This window comes from Thamnophis sirtalis, unplaced genomic scaffold (genome assembly GCF_051295495.1).
Source record: "Thamnophis sirtalis isolate CommonGarterSnake01/CBP01778 unplaced genomic scaffold, rThaSir2_p1.2 scaffold_13, whole genome shotgun sequence".
Classification (NCBI taxonomy): Eukaryota; Metazoa; Chordata; class Lepidosauria; order Squamata; family Natricidae; genus Thamnophis; species Thamnophis sirtalis.
The window spans coordinates 10,350,169-10,364,425 of record NW_028261393.1 but is presented as its reverse complement, the minus strand read 5'-3'; the positions used below and the strand labels follow the sequence as shown (position 1 = coordinate 10,364,425).

Sequence of the window (14,257 nt, the reverse complement as noted above, 5' to 3'; positions counted from 1 at the left end):
TTGTCGATCAAAAGGTTGGCAGTTCAGCGGTTCGAATCCCTGGTGCCACATAACGGAGTGAGCCCCCGTTACTTGTCCCAGCTTCTGCCAACCTAGCAGTTTGAAAGCATGTAAAAATGCAAGTAGAAAAATAGGAACCACCTTTGATGGGAAGGGAACAGCATTCTGTGTGTCTTTGGCGTTTAGCCATGCCGGCCACATGACCACAGAGATGTCTTCGGACAGTGCTGGCTCTTCGGCTTAGAAACAGAGATGAACACTGCCCTCTAGAGTCAGGAATGACTAGCACGCATATGCAAGGAAACCTTTACCTTTACCTTTAACTGGAACTATTCTTAATAGAAAGCTGAACATGGATATTAATAAAACAATTCATAGTTACAAGTAGTCTTTGACTTACAACCAAAATTGAGCCCAAAATCTGTTGCTAAGTCAGACAGTTGTTAAGTGAATTTTGCCCCAATTTATGACCTTTCTTGCCACCATTGTTAAGTGAATCCCTGCATATGAGCCGAGGTGGCGCAGTGATTAGAGTGCAGTACTGCAGGCCACTTCAGCTGACTGCAGTTCTGCAGTTCGGCGGTTTAAATCTCACCGGCTCAAGGTTGACTCAGCCTTCCATCCTTCCGAGGTGGGTGAAATGAGGACCCAGACTGTGGGGGCAATATGCTGACTCTGTAAACCGCTTAGAGAGGGCTGAAAAGCCCTATGAAGCGGTATATAAGTCTAACTGCTATTGCTATTGCTATATGTTAATAACACAGTTTGGTAAGTGAATTTGGCTTCCTCATTTACTTGGTTTGTCAGAAGGTCACAAAATGGGATTGCATGAGCCTGGGACACTGCAACCGTCATAAATATGAGTCAGTTGCCAAGTGTCCAAATTCTGATCGCATGACTATGAGGATCCTGCAACAGTCCTAAGTGTGAAAAAATGTGCCTAATAACCATTTGTCTGAAGTGGTGTAGGGCTTCCTGCCTAAGCAGGGGGCTGGATTAGAAGACCTCCAAGGTCCCTTCCAACTCTGTTATTTTATTTCTAAGTCACCTTTTTCACTGCTTTTGTAACTTAAACAGTCACTAAATGAATGGTTTTAAGTTGAAGATTACCAGTGGTGGTATACAACCGGTACGCTCTGGTACGGGAGTACTGGTGCCTGCTGGGAGCACCAGGTACCCTTCTGGTATGGTACTCCGGAGGGCCCGCCCACCTGCCTGATCTCCTTACCGATATTTGAGTCGATCAGGGCCGTGGCACGACAAAACCGCGGTCCACTAAAGCGCGCCCGATTAAAGCGCGTCACTGACATCATCAGCAGCGCGACAACAACGACCGCGGAGAAAAAAGGGCGCTTTAAAAAGCGCTTTTAAAGTAAGCCGATTCACGTAAAGTTAAGGGTTAGGGTTAGGGTTAGGGTTAGGTTAAGAGTTAGGTTTAGGTTTAGGGTTATGTTAAGCGTTAGTGTTAGGGTTAGGGTTAGGTTAAGGGTTAGTGTTAGGTTTAGCGTTAGGTTAAGGGTTAGGTTAAGGGTTAGGTTTAGGGTTAGGTTTAGGGTTAGGTTAAGGGTTAGGTTTAGGGTTAGGTTTAGGGTTAGGTTTAGGGTTAGGTTTAGGGTTAGGTTTGGGGGGGTTAGGTTTAGGTTTAGGCGTTAATTTTAGCTTTACCGCTCACAGCGTGCTGTTTTCGTCGCGGTGTGATGACGTCAGGTACGCGGTTTTGTCGAGCGCGCTTTAGTCGGCCGCAGTTTTGTGGTGGAACCGATCAGGGCATCTGTGCACGCGCCTGGAGCGTATGCCGCTTACGTGATACTCTGCCAAGCAGCTGGAGTATCGCGGGCAGTAGGTAAGCATGCACACATGCACATGGTGGGCACCCAGCCCCATGGCACTGTACCGCTTGCAACGGGATGCGGAACCTACCACTGAAGGTTACTTATATTTCCTAGTAACCTCCAAAGGAAACACAAGACAGCCCAACATTGCATCTCTGAAACTTTTCATACTTCAAAACTGAAAAGAAAAAGAGCACATTTTCATAGCAGGACATTTTGAGGGACCAAAAGGAAAAAGGCGCCTTGCTCACCACATCCCAGCTCTTCCCTCCAGCTGAGCACCTGCACCCCGAGACTCTGGCACATCTCCTCATAGGTTTCGATAGCCGCACACAGCATGTCGTGGCCTTGTCCATACTGGCAGAGATCAAAAATGCAGGAATTGTAATACGGGTCAGGTTCCTCGTGCCAGTGGCACTCTGAGAAAGGCCCAGATTGATCTGTGAGGATTGCACACTTTTGCTCCAATTCTAAGTGATTTGTGCAGGGTGCAAGAGCACCCGTATCATTGGTGCATCTGAAAGGCAAGACAAAGCTCATTATGTTATATAACAGACGTTATATTGGGCGTTAATGGCATGGCACCAGCTCTTTCATAGATAATATCTTTTTACACCAGAATGTTTCCTTCCTGCCTTCCTTACAGGATTAGCCCTGTAAAGTGGGGAAAAAAACAAAAGGAGATTTCTTCCAACAACCAGTTCTCCAAACTGCTTAGGAAGTTAACAACCATTTCTCCCGAATACATGTGAACTGACTGAATCCCACCATTGCTTGGTTCCTAGAAGAAAGAATGTTATTTTGGCTACATATTCCTCTCAGCTATCTCTACTCCCACCTCCGTTTCCCATAGTTCCAGTCAGCCTCACTGTGGCAACCCTGAAGACACTCAAAGATGGCTCCATGGTTGACAATAAACATAAAGGATAAAGATGTGTGTGTGTGTGTGTGTGTGTGTGTGTGTGTGTGTGTGTGTGTGTGTGTGTGTTCCAGCATAACTCTTAAGCAATTTCAACCAAACTTGGTACACAGATGACTTACTCTCTGGAGAAAAGCACTGTGTGGGTAAGACACCCCTAACACCCCTTGTGTGTGTGTGTGCTCTGTTAAGAAACAGCTTGTTGTGCTGTATTGCTGTACTGGCTTCTACTGTACAGTGCAGTGGAGTTGCCATGGTACAGCTTCACAGTACTCCACAAGGAGGCTCCCTGTGACAAGGGGGATAACCCCACATTAGAAATTACGTTTGGTTGGACATTTTCCCCCTATAAATAAATACACGGGCAACGGCGGGTTATCAACTAGTCAATTATAAATCAACTTACTTTGGGGGACTGATGTCGGACATCCAAGCATTTCCAAATTCAGCATCATTTTTAGCATTTTCCCCATCAGGCAAGACTTTGTCATCCTCACGATAGCCGTTGAAATTCCCGCACATCCCACTCAGCTTCCCCCAATATTCAGGACCCACACGAACAAACAAAGCATGGCGGCCATTGTACTGGATTTCCAAACTAGGATGGGTTCTTACGGTTACCATCTGGCTTCTTTTAGTGATGTTGGCTAAGTGCTCTAGTTTTGCTGGCAACGCAATTGGTCTCCCATCAACCTAAAAATATAGTGGAACTCCAAATTAGGTATAAGCAGTCAATTGTAATAAAAAAGCAGAGACATCACCCTGCCGACAAAAGTGTGTACCATCTAGGCTATGGTTTTCCCAGTTGCAATGTATGGCTGTGAAGGTTAGACCATAAGAAAGGCTGAACACCAAAGAATTGAGGCCTTTGAACTATGGTGCTGGAGAAGACTCCTGCGAGTCCCTTGGACTGCAAGGCGATCAAACCGATCAGTCCTAAAGGAGATCAACCCTGACTGCTCTTGAGAAGGCCAGATCCTGAAACTCAAATACTTTGGCCACCTAATGAGAAGGAAGAACTCACTGGAGAAGAGCCTAATGCTGGGAAAGATTGAAGTCAAAAGACCAATTCATATGAATTTGAAGACACAGGGTAGCAGTTAGCAATAGCAGTTAGACTTTCAGCCCTCTCTAAGCGGTTTACAGAGTCAGCATATTGCCCCCAACAATCCGGGTCCTCATTTTACCCACCTCGGAAGGATGGAAGGCTGAGTCAACCCTGAGCCGGTGAGATATGAACAGTCGAACTGAAGAACTGCAGTCAGCTGAAGTAGTCTGCAGTGCTGCACTCTAACCACTGCGCCACCTTAAAACCTTTCTCAACATCTTCTCAACATCATCATCCCATATTTTCTAAAGGGTCATTGATTATGTTGGTTTAACTTTTACTTTAACTTTAATAAAATTTATATGCCGCCCAATCCCTGAAGCTAAGCCGGGCGGCTTACAGAAGCAGGTTAAAAAAGGGAGTTGAAATAAAAAGAAACAGTTTAAAAAGAAACAGTTTAAAAACAGCACACCATACACTTCATCTGAGTGGGGCTGGACCTCATTCATGAATCACAGCCCCAGGCCTGCCGGAATAGCCAGGTTTTAGTGGCTTTTCGGAAGGCCAAGAGAGTGGTTTATTATACGCTTCCCCTCCCCACCCCAATGCCACTTTTTGTGATATGGATCGAGAAGTTGTCCTCACCTTCACAGCTTTTCCTCGTTCCAAAACAACGTGAGAACTGAACTGCTTGAAGCTAAGCCAAATGTCCACTCGGTAAATAAAAGATACTCGGGGATTCCGGAAATTCTTATTAGTAGCCACAACCCGGAAGGAGAAATCCAAGGAGGAGTTGGGTGTCTTCGAGATCTCATAAGCACAACTGCCCTGGAAATGGGCTACGGCCCCATCAAATGTGAAGTAGTGAGGGTCTCCAGAAATTGTGCAAGAAGTCAGCTGATTCTTACAGCCCAGCTTTCCATCCTGAACTGCACATTGCTGGCCAGGATTGCAACTGGCTCGGACGCAGTGAAAGGCTGACGAATTCTCACAGCTGCACCTTTTTGTGCAATTGGAAAGCCAGAGAAGATCTCCAACCTGAGGAGTAAATCAGCAGTGAATTAATCAAGACGAGACTTGAACACGATGCCCCAATCTGCCCATCTTATTCAGATCAGTTCCCTACCTTTGCAAAATAGGTGTCAGGCCTGCAGTCATATTCCTTTTAGGATCTTTGGCCTACCACACTCTCTCTTATTTTACTATGCTGTTTCATTAGTGGGGAATTGGGAGAGGGGAGAGTAAGGAGTAGAATGTGTTGTTGTCAAAATAAAACATTCCTTTCTAGAAGCTCAAGGTCTTTCTTTGTCTCTGCACCTGACCAGAAGTGGATGGGTGGAAATGCCAGCGTGGCAGTGGAAGATTGGACCATGTGATGGACTTGTGGGTGTGGGGACAAGATCATGAACTTTCAACTGGGTGGGAACCCCAGGAAGTTTTCAGATTCGGGTTTCCACAGATGTGCCAACATGTCTCTCTTAATAAATTGGAAGTTTGAGGAAAGTTCTGCCTTGGACTTTGATTTAATTTTGGATGATATTTGGAGCGCTGACAATAGGCTTTGTTTAATCTGCATAACTAGATTTATTCTTTTTTATATGTTTGATCTTAGAATGCTGCCCCTGACTCTGCTCTTGTTTTGGGCTCTACAGTACCTCTTTTCATCACCGTCGGTAGCTGCTCATGTTTCCTAATTTGAAAAAGACCTGTGAGAAGTTTGGGAACTCTTTCTTGGGAACCATTTCAGATCCCATGAGATTTAAGTACTTAAGATCAGGCTCTTAAATGATTTTAATGTGTGTATTCAAGATCTCCCTTCATTTTATCTCTATAACTCTGTGATTTTATCTCTACAACTCTCCCTTCATTTTATCTCTATCAGCTCTGGTGGCGTAGTGGTTAGAGTACAGTACTGCAGGCTACTTCTGCTGACTGCCTGAAGTTTGGCAGTTTGAGTCCCATCAGGCTCCAGGTTGACTCAGCCTTCCATCCTTCCGAGGTAGGTAAAATGAGGACTCAGGTTGTTGGGAGCAAGAGGCTGACTCTGTAAACCACTTAGCGAGGGCTGTAAAGCACTGTGAAGCGGTATATAAGTCTAAGTGCTATTGCTATAACAGCCCCCTGTGAGGCAGGCTGGGCTGAAAGAGAAAGCATTGGTTTAAATCAATCACCAAACTTTTAAGGCTGACGGGGGGACGAGAACCTGTGTCTTCTATTCCAGCACCTTCCCCATTACACCATACTGGCTTTGGGTTGAGAGAGAATGATGGTGTCAGCGTTCCAAGTATCATGTAGAATTAAATCAAAGTCCAAGGCAAAATGATCCTTAAAGTTCCAATTTAACAAATCAGACATCTTAGCACATCTGTGGAATCCCAATTCTGGAAATTACAATTCCCACCCAGTTGAAAGTTCATGATATTGTCCCCATACCCACAAATCCATCATATGATCCAATCCTCTTCTTCCACGCTGGCATCTCCACCCAGCTGCTTCCGGTCAGGTGCAGAGGCGTGGAGACAAAAGATGACCTTGGGCTTCTAGAAAAGAATGACAACAACACATTCCACAATTCTACTCCTTTCTATTCCCCCCTCCCAACTACTACACTAATGAAACAGCATAATGAAATAAGAGAGTGTGGCAGGCCAAAGATCCTAAAAGGGATATAACTGCAGGCCTGACAGGTGGGTCCAAAGTCATGACTGAGCTCCAACTGTTGAAGTGGACTACTACAGATCCACTTGGAGAACTACCAAGTGGATCTGGTATCTGGTATCTAGTTCTATCTGAACTACAGATAGTTCTCCACTTACAACCATTCATTTATTGGCCATTTAAAGTTACAATGGCACTGAAAAACATGATTTAGGACCATTTATCATACTTACAACCATTGCAATATCCATAGGTGGGCTTCAAATTTTTTTAGCAAGGGGTTCTCTGCCCAGTTGTTGGGTGGGTGTAGCCATGGTGGGCATGGCCTAGTTGGTCTCCTACCCCACGGCAGGGGGGTTACCAAGGTGGCGCAGTGGTTAAATGCAGCACTGCAGGCTACTGCTAGATCAGCAGGTCAGCGGTTCAAATCTCACCGGCTCAGGGTTGACTCAGCCTTCCATCCTTCCGAGGTGGGTAAAATGAGGACCCAGATTGTTGGGGGCAATATGCTGACTCTCTGTAAACCGCTTAGAGAGGCCTGAAAGGCCTATGAAGCGGTATATAAGTCTACTGCTATTGCTATTGCTCCCGGGGCTCCAGAGGCTTTCTTCGAGCCTCCGGGAGGGCGAAAACAACCCCAGGCTCCGGAGGCCCTCTGGTGGCCAGAAATGGGCTCATTTTCAGCCTTCCCGAACTTCTGGTAGGCCCGATTTTTGCCTTCCCTGAGCCTCCCCGAGCCCTGCATCCAAAACTGGCCACCTGGGGACTCTGGGGATGGGAGGGGCAGGGTGGGTGTGGCCAGCCAGGAGTGGGATTTGGGAGTTCCCCAAACTGCACAGAATCTTAGCTAGAGGTTCTCCCGAACCCTTGCGAACCCCCAGCAGCGAACCCCGGGCAATATCCCTATGGTTTCATGATCAAAATTTGCGGGCTTGGCAACTGGCATGTAATATGTATGTACGTATGTATTTATGATGGTGGCAGTGTCCTGGAGTCCTGTAATCATTTCTTGCACCCCTCTGACAAGAAGAGTCAGTGGGGAAGCCAGGTTCACTTAGCAACCATATGACTTCACTTAACAAGTGCCGCGATTCACTTAACAACTGTCTTGCTTAGCAACAGAAATTCTGGGTTCAGTTGTGGTCATAAGACAAGAACTACCTGTAGTATCTGGGTCTCTTAACCTTCCCCATTTCACCACACTGACCTTTGGTTCAAAAGGAGAACTTGACTTACATTGTAATAACGGCCATTGTGTTCGCAGCCGCACTGCTCTTGCCGAATGCACTTGTTCCCACTCCATAAGTATCCTGCATCACAGACGCATCCTTCAGCGCATAGGGGGTTGCAGAGATGCATAAATGTGGCCCCAGCACAAAAACCCTGGCAGGGTGGCTGGCAGAGTTCATAATGGCTGTTGGCTGGGCAATCTGGATCTTTAAAGAGAGAAAGTGGGGGGGGGGGGAATCAGTAATTTTGCTGGTGATGCTATCCAGGAGAAGACAGTCTTTCAAAACCAGGGGTGATGCTATTTGATGCATTTTTGTGGGTTTTATTTTAAACAACAATGATGTGGCTGTCAGCGTTCCAAATATCATCCAGAATTACATCAGAGTTCAAGACAAAACCTTCATCAAAGTTCCAATTTAATAAGACAGACATGTTGGTACATCTGTGGAAAACCCGAATCTGAAAGCTTCCTGGGTTTCCACCCAGTTGAAAGTTCATGATCTGGTCCCCACACCCACAAGTCCATCACATGGTCCAATCTTCTTCTGCCACACTGGCATTTCCATCCATCTAGTTCTGGTCAGATGCAGAGGTGCAGAGACAATGAATGACCTTGGGCTTCTAGAAAGGAATGTTTTATTTTGACAACAACACATTCTACTCCTTACTATCCCCCCCTCCCAATTCCCCACTAATGAAACAGCATAGTAAAATAAGAGAGAGTGTGGCAGGCCAAAGATACTAAAAGGAATATGACTGCAGGCCTGATAGTGGCCTTTATTTAGCTCTTCCTTTGCGTACGAAAAAGCCATAAATCTAATACAGTTCTTTTCTGGAAAACATTCCAAATAACTCATATTAAATATGTAAAAATGATCAAGGTTGCAGCAAAATGTTATAGTATTTCCAAGTCTGCTCGGGAGGAAGTTTTTTTCCTAGAATATTCTCTTCATCCAATCAACCAGTCATTCTCTTCCCTTGGATATCATAAAAGAAAGCTTCAAACTGGAGCCTTCAAAAATGCCAGCACTCCACACCAAAGCTATGGATTTGATTTCCAAAGCTCCTAGGTAAATTGCTGATTAACTGTATTGTTTTTAAACATGTTTTTTTTAATTTTTAAAATTTTTTATTTCTCATATATACATTCGCAATTATATGATCTCATAACTGTTATTAATAATATGTATTTGTAACAATTTTTCTCCCCCACAGTTAACAATATACTTGAAATTGCTTTCTTACCATCCCATAAACCCATCTTATCTTACAACAATCCTACTTCTTCTTCCTTCCTTCCCTCCTTTCTTCTCTCCTTCTCTCCTTCCTTCCCTCCTTCCTTCCCTCCCTCCTTCCCCCTTCCCTGCCTCCTTTCTTCTCTCCTTCTCTCCTTCCCTCCTTCCTTCCCTCCTTCCTTCCCTCCTTTCTTCTCTCCTTCTCTCCTTCCTTCCCTCCTTCCTTCCCTCCTTTCTTCTCTCCTTCTCTCCTTCCTTCCCTCCTTCCTTCCCCCCTTCCTTCCCTCCTTTCTTCTCTCCTTCTCTCCTTCCTTTCCTCCTTCCTTCCCTCCTTCCTTCCCCCCTTCCTTCTCTCCTTCCTTCCCTCCTTCCTTCCCTCCTTTCTTCTCTCCTTCTCTCCTTTCCCTTCTCTCCTTCCCCTTTCTCTCCTCTACCCTTCCCCTCTTCTTCCCTTTCCTCCCCTCTCTTTTTTTAAACATGTTTTTATTTTAATTAATCCATTTTCTGGGCTCACCCATTATCTTGAACCATAAGCGAACGATACAGGCTGGCTTCGCATCACACACTAACAAACTAGCCAATATTTGCAGTAACCAAATTTAGCATGTTACCCAGTCGCGGGTTTTAAATTTTGATACCCCTGGTTTGCCGCGCACGTTCATGCTCCCTTCACATGCACGCCCCTTGCGCGCAGGCGCTCAGCCTTCTGCACATGAGCTTTACTCACGCACGTGCCTTCCATGCATGCACCCGCCCTCAAAAATGTGCCTAAATAGGATGGCATAGAGCCGGAATGGGGGGGGGGCTACCTGCGATTTCTGCTACCGGTTCAGATGATCCGGTCCGAACCGGCTGAATACCACCTATGATGTTATGGGAATGCATTTGCTTGACTTTTCTTTAACCTTAAAGTTTGGTGAATGTATTACACGCGCACACCTATTCATAAACCAAATATTAGATAATGTCCTAGAAGTGTTCATGACTTTGTTAATTGACTTACCACAAAATGATCCAATTCTCCAAGGCCTGAGGGTGACATTGGCTCTCTGGCAGGCTGCTACATATGTCTGTATGGAAAGGCACAAGACCTTTGGATCTCCAGCGGACGCATAAACATCCAAAATGCAATTTGTGAAATAGGGTTCGGGATCGACCAGAGAATGGCAAGAAGCAAACGGCCCATCAGCATTCTGGATGATCCAGCACAGGGATTTAGACTGGATGAGATGTTCCTTAACAAATCTAGGAGGCACGAAGCTACCTGTGATCGCGGATGAACTCCAGAAGCTGGCAAGGTTCAAGGGGTGTTTTGCTCCGGAGCTGATTTGCACGTTAGAATTGCCGTCGTTGGCTCTCTTGAAATTCCCACACATCCCACATACTTGCCCTTGGTATTTAGGAGAAAGGGTTACAAAGAGGCTGTGTGCCAGGTCATAACTCACGGTTAAACCAAAGTCAGTTGTTAAAACAACATAAAATCCATGTTGATAAATGGCAATCTTCTGGGTTTTCAAATGGACAGGAAGGCGCACAGCTATACCATTGATCTATATGAAGAAGGAGAAGGAGAAGAAGAAGAAGAAGAAGAAGAAGAAGAAGAAGAAGAAGAAGAAGAAGAAGGAGGAGGAGGAGGAGGAGGAGGAGGAGGAGGAGAAAGAGGAAGAAGAAGAAGAAGAAGAAGAAGAAGAAGAAGAAGAAGAAGAAGAAGAAGAAGAAGAAGAAGAAAGATGGCAAAGTGATTAGAATGCGGTATTGCAAGATAGCAATAGCAGTTAGACTTATATACCGCTTCATAGGGCTTTCAGCCCTCTCTAAGCGGTTTACAGAGTCAGCATATCGCCCCCAACAACAATCCGGGTCCTCATTTCACCCACCTCGGAAGGATGGAAGGCTGAGTCAACCCTGAGCCGGTGAGATTTGAACAGCCGAACTGCAGAACTGCAGTCAGCTGAAGTAGCCTGCAGTGCTGCATTTAACCACTGCGCCACCTCAGCTCTCTGATAACTCTGCCCACTGTCAGGAGTTTGATCCTGACCGGCTCAAGGTTGACTCAGCCTTCCATCTTTCCAGGGTCAATAAAATGAGGAGCCAGATCATTGGGGATAACATGCTGACTCTGTAAACTGCTTAGAGAGGGCAGTAAAGAACTATGAAGCGGTATATAAGTCTAAGTGCTATTGCTATTAGAACTCATCTTCTTCTCAATTACCATTTGCCAATGATGACACCTTCCTTTGCTTCATGGTGAACACACCCTAATTGCTATTAACTTGCAGGAAATATGACCCTAAAGACTTCAAGACCTTTGCAACTGAATTATTCATGCCAACATCCGATGATGCCTACTCTGGATACTTAACTTTTTTTTTTCCTGACTCAGAACTGGATGATCGCAGTCAATTGTACAAAGCCAATATTTTAATTCCCTGTAATTTCTGGTGCAGGGCCAATATGGGGCATGATGGGAAAGAAAAACAGTGATCAGATATTGCTAGGAAACTGACTCTGTGGGACACTAAAGGAGTTTAGAAAGAAGGAATTTAGATACTCCTAAGATTGTGTCAAGGCATCAGGAGTTGCAGAGGCTAACCCTGACATGTATTTGTGCGTGTGTGTGTGTGAGAGAGAAAGAGGGGGGGGAAGGAGGGAGGGAGGGAGGAGGAAGAGGAGGAGGAGGAGATCCTTACATTGATTAGGGAACATTTATAGATAAAGATAGATTCAGGGATGAAGATTCAGAGGCCTTTTTGCACATCTCCTTTAAGCTTATTTACAATTTAAAGATCTACTATTATAAACACGTTCCAAATATGGTGGCATATTGGAGATTCTGAAGGCTTAGGGTTCACAGCCCCCCCCCCCCAGTGGCCCTCAACCTCATTCATGATAGATCTTTACTCCAAAACAGTGTGGACCCATAAGCCCTGAAGTGGACATGCAGAGGATTGTCCTACTATGATGGCTCTAGTCAAAATAAGCTGTGGCACCTAATGAAAAGTAATGGCAGTTGAACTGAAGGAGAAAACCTTTCAAAATGTACTCTGTCTGCAACATCAATGGATATTACATGCGTGGCAAAAATAACAAGGAAGCATAGAGTTAAATAGTGGAGAACCAAAAGTGGCAGATGTTCTCTCAAAGGAACATAAATTAAAACAGGAACCATGAATAGACAGTTCTCCTGAGATCATGGAGAGGGGGGAAAACTTTATTAGTTCCAATAATGCTACCACATATGACATTAATATTAAGAGAATAAGAAGACACCCTTCCTGAACACATTTTTAGAGAGAAAACTCAGAAACATGCTTGAAGGATATTTTCTTTCTTTCTTGCCAATTCATATGATTGGAAGAATCCAAGTAATTCATATTATTGTGCAATGTCATTGTCAAAACACGATGTTATGGAACTAAAGATGTAATTTCTATTTTATCAGTGGACATTTCTTTGACAAAGGTATATATAGAATTGCAATATAAACTTATTTACTTTTTTTTTTTGCTAGACTTTTCAATATCAGAGTTTCCCATATAGCCCTCCAAAGCTGGAAGTGACGGAGATATTTCTCCTCTAAAATTAAAGCTCAAACCTCAGACTTATAAAGGAATAAATCCTATGGTCCTTGGGTTACCCTCTCAGAGGCTAAAGGAGGATGTTTTTAACACTCTTGTTTTTAAAATACGTGTCCGCTTGGAATACAACAATAAATGAAAAACATGCTTGAAACCACCCCATCCTTTGAGATCACAAATAGGTAAAATGGTGCTTACCAAGGCCCTCCCATGGTGCCCTCTCTGCAGATATATCTGGGTGTTGTCCACTAGAACCAATACCATTGATATCTCAGGGAAAAGCCTGTTAGGTGTCTTCTCATTCTTCACTTCAACTCTGAAAGAGGGTAAAATCTTGGACATTGGGCACAGTTCCACCAAGACGTACATAGAGGTGCCCTGGAAGCTGTACGGTTGTCCGTCAAAGGTGGTGTAGTGAAGAAATCCAGAAATTTGACATGTGCCATCTGCCAACGTGTGGCAACCATACACTCCCTTCTGAGTGCCACAGAATTGTTCCAGGCCGCAGAAGGACCCATCAGCTTCAATGGCAGAGATGGCGCCATCACACCGATACTTTTTTTTACAGTTTTCTCCTTCCAGGAAGAAGGTTTCCCCTTTCAAGTAATACCGTCCGTTGTAGGTGCAGCCACACCGTTCCCACGGCACGCAGTCCGTGCCACTCAGCACAAACCCCGCTTCACACTCGCATCCTTCTACGCACGTGTTCTGGAAACAGTTTGGAGGTCCAGTGGGTTGGGTGCAAGAGGCAGGGCAGGGAGAACCGCAAAAGACGTAACGGCTGTTCTCCGGGCAAGTCAACTCTAAATGCAAAAGATTGAATGGTTTGTTTTAATGCCAAAGACAGATTTTGGAATTAATATAATGGGGACAAAGGAGTAGGAAGAGTAATGAAATTTTTTTTTGCAAGATCAAATCTGCGTTGGTCGCTGAGACCAGAGGTTTGGTCTTCCGAGCTTTTGAACTTGTGCTGGAGCCCATCTTCAGGGAACTTCTCCCTACTGGAATATGTGCTTTGGGCTATTCGTATTTATGTGGTACCTTCAGTGGTGGGATTCAGCCAGTTCGCACCGATTCGAGAGAACCGGTTGGTAACTTTCTAAGTAGTTCAGAGAACCGATTGTTGGAAGAAATCTCCTTTTTTTCCCACTTTACAGAGCTAATCCTGTAAGGAAGGCAGGAAGGAAACATTCTGGTGTTGCTTCTAGCCTAATCTTTATTGACCTGCTTACAGAAACTGCCTCTCCGGTTAACCCTTACTACATTGTAACAGCTAAGGCGAAGTGCCCATCGACGTGAGTGACCTTGAGTTGTCCATGCCCACCCAGTCACATGACCACCGAGCCCCACCTACCCAGATGGTCATTAGGGCAGAGAACTGGTTGTTAAATTATTTGAATCCCACCACTGGGTACCTTCCTGTTGGTTGATTGGTGTGTTTTCAGACTCAAGCACAAATCCAAAAGTTTGGAAGATTAAACAGCTGGTCCTGGTGACTGACTCAACGTCAGCATGCCGAATAATGTGTCCACCAAAAGCAAAACTCTCAGGCAGGTAGATTCCTCAAAGAACATGTTTATTGGATACATTATATCAGCACAGCTGGTGGAAAACCAACTCTAAAAGTTCCTGTGGTTTTTCCCTAATTAAAAGAGTAAAAGTTTCCCCCTCCTAGATGTCACCAGTCACAGTGTCCAGTGAAAGTAGCTGGCCGGCTACTTGGTCATTCCTCTCCCCCTTCAACTGCCACCTGTTGA

At 44.9% G+C, this 14,257-nt stretch overlaps 3 protein-coding genes across 3 annotated transcripts; all 3 read right to left on the bottom strand.

Moving 5' to 3' along the window:
* Positions 1-3,153: 3,153 nt before the first annotated feature.
* LOC148043040 (zonadhesin-like) lies at positions 3,154-9,440 on the bottom strand. Its single transcript, XM_087728008.1, has 4 exons — positions 9,437-9,440; positions 7,694-7,767; positions 4,445-4,837; positions 3,154-3,444 (listed from the first exon to the last, which is right to left on the bottom strand). Exons 1-4 carry the CDS (start codon positions 9,438-9,440, stop codon positions 3,154-3,156), a joined length of 762 nt encoding a protein of 253 aa, XP_087584134.1.
* Positions 9,441-9,785: 345 nt separating this feature from the next.
* On the bottom strand, positions 9,786-11,810 carry LOC148043039 (zonadhesin-like). The gene is made up of 2 exons (XM_087728007.1): positions 11,802-11,810; positions 9,786-10,472 (listed from the first exon to the last, which is right to left on the bottom strand). Exons 1-2 carry the CDS (start codon positions 11,808-11,810, stop codon positions 9,786-9,788), a joined length of 696 nt encoding a protein of 231 aa, XP_087584133.1.
* A 753-nt stretch (positions 11,811-12,563) lies between these two features.
* Positions 12,564-14,074, bottom strand: LOC148043038 (zonadhesin-like). The gene is made up of 2 exons (XM_087728006.1): positions 14,002-14,074; positions 12,564-13,303 (listed from the first exon to the last, which is right to left on the bottom strand). Exons 1-2 carry the CDS (start codon positions 14,072-14,074, stop codon positions 12,564-12,566), a joined length of 813 nt encoding a protein of 270 aa, XP_087584132.1.
* Between the last annotated feature and the right edge of the window lie 183 nt (positions 14,075-14,257).